Genomic DNA, 9,751 nt, shown 5'->3' with positions numbered 1-9,751 from the left:
TATTTGTTTGTAGTTTTTAATTTTATCCATTTGTTTGTTTGGAGAAACCAGTAATAAAAAATGATTTTTAAAATGCCCCCTAGAAATAAGATATATGGCAACGTGTCCATTGAAAACAATTGTACATGTCAAGTCAGTCAGCGACAAAATTGTGGAATTAGTCCTCCCCCAAACCTTAACCCTTAAACCAACCAATGGAGTGTCCTTCCATAAATCCAAACCCTAACTACAACCAATACTAACTGTATAATGCTTTAGCCCATCTTCAGTCATAGTTTATCTGCGTCAATACACGTCAATATATCACATATTCCACAATTATGTAGATTTACACTGACTGCAGCCTTTCACACAATATTAAGGCTTTTGTAATTCCATCCTTAGGTGTACTGAAATCAACAATTCCACTGGTTGTTTTCGAAGAGAGTGGTCTGAATTCTGCACTTCAATTTTTATGTCACCATGGAGACCTCACTAAGCCAAGGTCAGTAAAGCTGACATGTGTACCAAAAGATATAAACAAAATGGCAAATAATCAGCCATTTGTGCTCTTCTTTTCTGAGACCATTCGACATTTGGCAAGAGTAAAATTACATTAACACAGCCGCCCCCAGCCTTTTTATCACCACGGACCGGTCAACGCTTTAGATTTATACTGTGGACCGGGGGTGTGCTGACCACATCATCCTTCTCACTATGTATGTTCTCACTTGTAATATCACCACTATGTATGTAATATCAACAGCGGCCAGAAGCGGCGCTAAAAAAACAAAGATCAAACATAAACGTATTAACTGTTAAACGAAATCATTTCCAAAACATTATTTTTGGTGCAGCCCACGCGGCCCGGTACCGGATGATCCACGGACCAGTATTGGTTCGCGGACCGGTGATTGGGGACCGCTGCATTAACATGAATGTCAACTTTGCTGTCAGGGAGCGATGATTGTTATTGTATATTTTACCAGGTATGACCATTTAGTAGCAATAGAACGCAGTGGGCGAGCTGAGGATGGAAACTACTACAACATGCGGGGCATAAATGTCAAACATCTGGTGGATTCAATTGATGACCTGTTTCTGGCTGCAAAGAACATTCCAGGAATTACCACTACAGGTAGCCAACACATTTGGGTGTCTTTTGTAGCCTTGTGAAATGGTAGTAGGAAATAAAGTCATGCAGCTGGCATACGATTACCTTTTGCCCAGTCAAAAATTGCCAATAAGGTTTGATTGCGAGAAAAGCTGTGTTTTTACTCACTGCTTACCTCACACAAAAAAAGACACGTCAATTCAATTCGATTTCACTTTCACATTATGTATTGCATAGTGTGCTATGAATGCAAGACATTGGGTAAAATAGAAAATGATTGCGAAAATAATCATGCGCTGGAATTGGGACATGACAATGAGTTGTCTGTGTGTCAGGTTCATTTGTTAGACATTTGTAAGAACTGAACACAAATAAGAACATAAGGCAATCTTTTTCCAGCTCATGCATGAGGAGAGCGAAGAGAAACTGGCCAAGGTCAATTGTACTGCGTTCCCTCTCCGAACCTCCTCTCTTTTATTTGATATAGAGGTCCCTAACTACATGAAGGTTCCAGCCCTAAAAGGGGCAAAAGTGCATCAGGGGAAAGACTATGGCTGGAACGTAGTATACTTGTCCTTCTATGTGTGAGCATGTGGGTGAAAAACGAATGCATGTATGATAAAATATGCGAAGCAAGACATTCTGCAGAATATTTTGTCTGTAAGATATTTTGAAAATCACAGCTGCAGGAGCGCCCCAGCAGGCAGGCTTGAGCGGCCTTCCTCCTACTTGAGACAAAACAATAACATAACAGTTTTTCTCTACAAGCAGTGCACTCATTCTCACAACATAGCATTTCTTTTTTGCAAGCAGTTATATTTTGTAGCAAATTTATAGTCATTATAATCATTCTCACAGAAAAGCATTTTTTCATTGCAAGCATTTATGTTTTGTAGCAAATGTTTAATCACTATATTTACAAATATTCTAACACTGTGTGAACATACTTTCTAGAGCAATAGTTCTTAAAGTGGCGCCAGCAGACCCCTGGGCGTCCGTGGCCTGACTGCAGGGCCTCCGTGAAATAACGTGTGTTATTTATTAATATAAATAACATTATAAAATATATATTTGTGTTCACTTTTATTTTATATTAGATCGTGAATGTATTCATGACTCTTTAATACGTAAATCAATTCATCTAGATAAAAATATATTTTTTTTAAATTGTAATTTTGTTATTTGTCAAATAGACCCATGTAATTTATGTTGTCATCAAGAGAGCTTGATTAGTTAGACACTAAATATTTGGCAGCGACTTGTTTGAGGGAAATTGACCCAGTTTATTATGAGGAGGTATGCAATTTGCAGTTTTTATTTTTAAAGCTTCCAGTATGGCTGAAAAGTAACAAATATACTTGTCGAATTGGATTTGTTATTAAATAATAAGATCACTTATCTTTATAAGATTATTAAATTATTTTGTTTGTTTTGTTTCTACAAATATTCGCAATGGGGGTCCTTGGAAAATTTGATTTTCTAAAAGGGGTCCCTAACTCCAAAAATGTCACAAAGCGATCTGTCACAAAGGCATCGGTCCAGCCTCTCATGTCCCAACACATCACACCGGTTCATCCCTCCTGCCAATCATTGCCCAACACATCTCACTGGCTCACCCCTCCAGCCAATCAGCCCTGAACAGCACCGGTTGCCATGATCCACCACCCAGTATTTTCCTTCACATTCTGCCAGATCGTCTCTATGCATCCAGCAGAGCCTTCCAGCAATACTTCCGACCAGATTATCCGTCCTGCCGAAATAAGCCCCATGCTCGAGGTCTTGTCTTATCTGCCTCCTCTCTGATCCATCCGCCTGCCAAGTCCCCTCTTCCCCGACCCAGAGAGCCCCGCCACCGTTGCCCGTCCTCATCTGCCTTCGCCCCCGCAAGTACCATTTAGCAAATAAACATTCTGTCCTTACCTTCACTTACCTGTGTGTGCTTTTGGGTCCTCCATCTCCGATCCGTGACAAAAACGTTTGAGAACCCCTGTTCTGGAGAATATTATACGCACTTGACTTTATGCAATTGACTAATGTAGGGCAATTTAGATTACAGCAGTTCACACTGGCAAGCGCACTACCACAATTACATTGCAAAATGTACTTTATGTAGAAATGTATAATATACACTAGGAAAGTAAAAAGGGGATGCTGCAGCAGACTATTTGTCAGCATACTGTATATACAGTAGCTGTGGTACATGTTGGTACTGTAATGTGCTCAAATTACCGTAGAAAGAGAGAAGCACAGACAACTTTGTCCTTTCTGTTATGTTTAGAGCCCGTATGGAGAGATGCATGAAGTAGAACAGTTTTTTTTGGTAGCTGTGGGAACCGATAGGCGAAAGCTGGAAGGAAGAAGTTTTTATTCCTGGTTTTGAAGGCAGATATATCCCCTGAATGGCGATTGCTTTTTTTTTGTGCACGTGAAAGTTAAAAAAAACTTAAAGGCTGCTGAAAGTCGCCCAGTTACTATAGAAGCCATGGATACAAATCCCCCAAGGGAATTATTGTCCTTCAGAGCAAGATTACCCTACCAACAAAGTATACAAAAGGAAACGACAGACTCAATAAAAGCACAATAAAACATTTTCATTAGGATTTAGCAAACTCCCTCAGACTTAAAAGCCGTTGTTGAACTTTTTACTTAGCATCTCACACTTAAATCATTAAATCATCACACATTATCATCAATTATTGTGCCAAGATGTTCCTCAAAAATCACTTTTTTGTTGTTGTTGTTGTGCTTACGTATTTTAGCTCCCTCTATTTGCTAGCATCCATGCTCAAAAATTGAAGTACTGTATTATGAGCATAGTGATTTGATAAGATTATAAAACTATAGAGTAGCAGACTAGAGCGATATTACATGTCTGTGGTGCACCTGCTCCAGTAAATGTCCTTCCTTTAAACAAGTACTTCTCAAATAGTGGGGCGGGCCCCCCTAGGTGGACGTGAGGCGCTGATGACCCCAGGCTTTGTTTTCATCATGTGAAGTGTAATTGCAATAAAATAAGCATTTTCCTCTTTTTTTTGTTTGTTAGTTTCAAGGCACGTTGTGCACTTTTTTTTTCTGTTTTAGACTAAGCTGTAACCTGTATGAATACTGTAAAAAAAGTAATTACACTTGTTGAAAGTTGGTTTATATTGCATTTTTCCTTTTGTTAATGTTAAAAAGGATGCAGGTTTAGGTCTAACTATACAGTTTTATAGATAATAACAATAATAATTTATGGTTGGTGTGGCGAGTAGGGGGCGCAAAAGGTTTTCTCATTCCAAGGGGGGATTTAGCAAAATATAACTGAGTAGCACTGCTTTAATCCTTTCAGTCTCACATTGTCTTTTTTTTTTCCAAACTTCTAAAAAAAAAAAAAAAAGCATTAATCCATATTAATGTGGAATACCTAGGGGACTCTCACATTATTGTTGCAAATTTGGCAGGAGAGGGTTAAACAAATGAGCAAATATATGCCAGGCCATGCTAAGATACTATAATTCTATGCTACAACCGTTATACTGTTTGCTTACCAGATCTTACCCCTTGCAGGTATCGGCGATGGAGGAAATGAGTTGGGGATGGGTAAAGTGAAGGAGAAAGTCAAGAGTCTGATGCCAAAGGGGAATCTGATAGCGTGTGATATCCCTGCGGACTACGCTATCACTGCAGGTTTGGATTATGACATACTCATGTTGCATAATCACCATGAACATATTCCATTTTCATTGACAATTAGCCATCTATCCAGCACTGTGAAGCAGACTGGAGTGTTTTGTTTTTTGTTTTTTTTTTCATATTGCTCACAGCCTGACAAGATGTATTTCTACAACTACACTGCATCCAATATGATGTATCAATTTCTAATACAAACAAGTGTAACAAAAAATTTTAGAAATCAGAATGCTTCTGTTTCATTGACATTCTCACAGACGTAGCCCTAATAATTTTACAGTATGTTTGTAATTGTCGGTTTTTATCCACACTTTGCTTAATATATTTTGCAGTAGCAAAATGATCTTCAGCCCTGTCTTTATTGACGTTATCTACTTTACTCGGCATAATCACAGTTTCCACTGAGAAATCTTCCTGGCTCGAACCTACTACAATTCCTTGTGCCTGTTGTGTTGTGGTTCCAAAAAAAAAATAGGGATCTGATCCTTTGTATTCGTGGATTTAAGCCTTTGGAATTGAGTTGAATATGCCAATTGAGATGACGTCACAACAAAGGCAAAGTCAGTCCATCTGCATGTCATTTGCGCCGCACATGTGTTAAGCGGGAAAAAAATGTCTGAATTGAATGCAAACTCAATGCCAAACAGAAGCCTTGAATATCTCATTAGGCTTCAATCTTAAGGATATCATAAGCACATTTTTAATGATGCTCAATTGAAGCTTTGGTGGCCATGTTTTGGAAAATGCCGTCATTTTGGGAAGCTTCTGTAACAGCGACTGAAACAGCAGCAGAAAGAAGCACTGCAGTTGATTTGGAAAAACCCTTTCCTTTGAATTGCACACATGAACACTGAAGTGGAATCCTATTATGAAATGTAGATTAATTAATTGTGAATAAAGACTTAATTTTTCGTTTACTTATTTATTTGTGGTTATGTAGCAGTTCTCTTAAAAAAACATTGCAACGGGCCAATTTATAATTTATATTCATGATTTTTAAACAATATATACATTTGGAGTTACAGGTCATAAGCCTATCATTCCAATTTCATCAAATACAGTGGGCCCCCGTGTTACGAACTTAATCCGTTCAGCGGCTACGCTCGTAACTCGAACTGCTCGTATGACGGGCAATCCATGTATATACATATATCTATGTATATTCGTGAATGCGTGCAACGCGTGCAAAAACCTTAGGTAAAAACATCACGACTTTATACACATATTTAAAATGAGTAACATGAGTAACACTACTGTACAGTTAAATGAGATAACATAAAGATACAAAGGAAAAATGACATTTACCTTTGGGGCGACGTGACTTGAGCTGGGTGGAGGCGGAGGGGAGCAGAGACCAACCCGCAGAACTTATTGATTTATTTTCTTAAACGGGAACTTTTCTCAAACTAGAACTTATCACCAGCGATTTCCTTCTCTTTAATCCATAATAGAAGAAGCTTCTCAATTTTGTTGTCGATCAAAGTCCGACCCCGGAAGGTCTTGCCCTTAGAAGATTGCCGAGCGGTTACGGCCATACTCACGAGGCATGCGTGCGCCTCCTTCGTATTTTTTTTTTTTTTATTATCTCCAGCTTCGTTTCTATTGTCATCATCGTCTTACTTCTTCCTTAACCGCCACTAGCAATTTTATAAGCCATGTCTAACAGATAAAGTTTGCAAAGTCTTCACAACATTCCTTCCTTCCGTTTTTGACTGATTTTCTCTCCTTCCTTCCATCCCAACCAGCTGTGCCATCAAGCTAGATGAAGGCGTTCGACCAATAGCATATCGGCATCTCCGTGACTGACACCGTGACTGAAACAGTGACTGTGACATTGTAAAAGCAATAGCATATCAGCGTTACCGTGCCATGCGTGAGCGGATGATTTTGTTAATGTAGCAAAGCGAAATCAATTGTACGTACATATTGACAGGCAATGCCTGGTGAAATGATAGCTAAAACCATCACGAATATACGCACATATCAAAAATGAGTATCATAATCTACTGTACAGTTAAATTAATTAACACGGATATACAAACGATAAATGACATTTTCCTCTGGGGCGACGTGACTTGAGCTGAGTGGAGATGGAGGTAAGCAGAGACCAACCCGCAGAATTTATTTATTTTCTTAAACAAGAACTTTTCTCAAACTAAAACATATCACCAGCGATTTCCTTCTCTTTAATCCATAATAGAAGAAGCCTCTCCATTTTGTTGTCGAGCGAGGTCCGTCCCTTAGAAGATTGCCGAGCGGTTCCGTCCATACTCACAAGCAAGGTTAACTATGCATGCGCCTCCTTCGTATTTTATTATTATCTCCTGCTTGGTTTCTATTGTCATCATCCTCTTACTTCTTCCTTTACCGCCACTTGCAATTTTAGAAGCCATGTCTAACAGATAAAGTTTGCAAAGTCTTCACAACATTCCTTCCTTCCGTTTTTCACTCATTGTCTCTTCTTCCTTCCGTCCCGACCAGCTGTGCCATCAAGCTAGATAAAGGCGTTCGGCCAATAGCATATCTGCATTTCTGTGATTGACGTGACGCCGGCCAATAGCATCTCCGTGAGTGAGACCGAGACTGTGACCTTAATCGACCAATAGCATATCGGCATCTCCGTGACTGACTCCGTGACTGACACCGTGACTGAGACAGTGACTGTGACATTGTAAGAGCAATAGCGTTCAACGGTGCCGTGACAAGCATCAACTACTAATTTTGATGACGTAGCAAAACGGAAATATATGAACGAATACAATGGCCGGCATGTCGGATTGTTCGTAAGATGAAAGGTTTGTGCGTAAGTGGGGGACAAAAAACTCCGCGGTCCACACTCGTAAATAGAAATGTTCGTAAAAGAGGGTGTTCGTAAACCGGGGGCCGACTGTAATTTGCAAATAAATTGGACATTCGTGTTGCAAACAAGCCAGCCGTTGACATATGGAGTAAAATTGCTGTCAAAAAGACGTATGAATGTAAACTAATGGTGTTGCAGATGATTTGCAAATGGACTGATTTTGCCTGGTAGCTTGGTGTCAAAGACTCAGAACCAAGGGGTGTCTCGTGAGAGTCGTATTCATACGAATGGTGAAACATGCATCTGTCTTTTTGATAGCCATCTTCCTCCATAGTGACATGGCTATAAAGTCTCTTCCTCTATGATTTGAAATCCTGACTATGCCATGAACGATTAACTGCGATTATGAACAAGAATTGAGAAAGCACACTAATACAACGATTGATGATTGTGGTTTTCACTCTCATCTTGGTGTAAGACGAGTAGAGTAAAGTAGAGCCAAGTCGAGAGCGTTGGTGGAAACACGGCTCATGTCTCTTTCAGGAGTTTCCAACTGGGGAGGGTACGCCGTTGCCTGTGGCCTCTATCTGCTCAACACTTGCTGCGTCCACAAGCGATATCTAAACAAAGGTCTGGGAGTAGATCATCCAAGCCCTGAGGAGCTGCAAGATTGGACTGACAATCTGCCATCAGTGGATAAGGTGAAACTTTTCCAAGTTTGGGACTATCTATCTAAGTCAAACAAAATATATATGTGTTCTTGCTCCCCAGGAGGAGTCGATCTTGTCAACTCTGGTGCGTTTTGGCATTCGAAGTGGAAAAACTGCCCATCTGGCCATGGAGGTGGATGGTTTGACCTTTCATCCCACACATTCAGACATCATCACAAGACTACTTAATGTTGTCACTCTCGGCTCAGCTAAATGTAAGACTTGATTGCATGCCACTGGTTTTGTCTTAGTGTGTGTTGCTTCTGGCTTGCACAATTGTGTCTTTTGTTTTTATTATTTTCTGACATTAAGTCAATCATAGCAATTGATTTTTTGATTTTCTATCCACTTAGAGACAACTCAGGCCAGCAGTGGAATTGTGAAGTTCAAGCATGAAGACCTCCCCAAAATCTGAAGTGCCAAAATCTTCTGCATATGTCTGTGTTTAATTAGTTTAAATCATGCCTTCTTTACTCAAAAATCTAAATAAAATAGCATTAGTTGCACTTGTACATTTTCTTGTATCCTTTGTGAATTGAAATCAATATTGTTCTGAAATTTCCCAAGGTATCATACCATCCTGTTTAATGCATAATCTGATACAATTTAATGTAATTTAATTTATTTGGAAAGGAGGAACAATGCATAATAATGAACATTTTAAAGGAAAAATGTAAATATGCCAGATTATAGCTCTGGGCTAACTTCCTTCTGCAGACCTCCTGGCAGGTAGCGGTACATAAGACGAAGAACAATAAACATGCAGATACTATGATCAGTACAGAGACAGTATACAGGCGACACAGAGAACAACGAACACTGAATAAGGAAGATAAGGAACATATAGTCGAGATCCATTTCAAGTATTGCAAATTTCCATCACACTTTTAAAAAAGCCTATTCCCACTGCATTAATAATTTAAATTGCATCCCACTTAGTGCACATTTACAAACACCATGCATATTACACTAATCCCATCCCTGAATCTCTCTCAGCCACTGTTTTAGCTGTTTCTTGAATGTAGTCAGGCTGGTGCTCTCCCTCACTGACAGAGGAATACTGTTCCATGTCTTTGAGCCTTGCACTGACAGAACATTTTGAGAGAACGATGTTCTCTTAAATTTGAGTCACAGTCACCTCTGACTGCAGCGAGGACGAGTGGAGCAACTGACTCACTTTTGCCTGATGAACTCAGTCAATGGTGAAATATATATATACCGTAATATAATATATTAATTATATAATATATATATTTATATAATATATATATATATATATATATATATATATATATATATATATATATATATATATATATATATATATATATATATATATATAATAAAATTTGACAGACTTGATAAGTTACATTCATCAAAAATTAAACAGTGCTGATAGGCCTGAGTTTTTTTGTCAAGAATTTTTAACACCCTTTTTTAACATGATTCAATAGGTTTAATAGCAGAGGGACCAGTAAA

The 9,751-nt window shown here is 38.9% G+C and overlaps 1 protein-coding gene across 3 annotated transcripts in view; it reads left to right on the top strand.

The window, feature by feature from the left end:
• Positions 1–8,784, top strand: part of dglucy (D-glutamate cyclase) — a 16,903-nt gene extending 8,119 nt beyond the window's left edge. For 2 of the 3 annotated variants that reach the window (XM_088433362.1, XM_088433361.1), the window contains exons 6-12: positions 385–484; positions 969–1,117; positions 2,786–2,980; positions 4,640–4,759; positions 8,106–8,263; positions 8,334–8,487; positions 8,626–8,784. In XM_088433362.1, coding sequence (XP_088289488.1) covers positions 385–484; positions 969–1,117; positions 2,786–2,980; positions 4,640–4,759; positions 8,106–8,263; positions 8,334–8,487; positions 8,626–8,627 — 878 coding nt within the window. In that variant the 3' untranslated portion in view covers positions 8,628–8,784. The remainder of the gene's footprint in view (positions 1–384; positions 485–968; positions 1,118–2,785; positions 2,981–4,639; positions 4,760–8,105; positions 8,264–8,333; positions 8,488–8,625) is intronic. The other variant, XM_088433363.1, reaches the window with a different exon arrangement.
• Positions 8,785–9,751: the final 967 nt, after the last annotated feature.

The sequence above is a fragment of the Hippichthys cyanospilos genome, chromosome 14 (genome assembly GCF_059441005.1).
Source record: "Hippichthys cyanospilos isolate Australia breed blue-spotted pipefish chromosome 14, RoL_Hcya_1.0, whole genome shotgun sequence".
Classification (NCBI taxonomy): domain Eukaryota; kingdom Metazoa; phylum Chordata; class Actinopteri; order Syngnathiformes; family Syngnathidae; genus Hippichthys; species Hippichthys cyanospilos.
The sequence above is the reverse complement of the archived record's forward strand: the minus strand, read 5'-3'. Positions and strand labels throughout refer to the sequence as shown.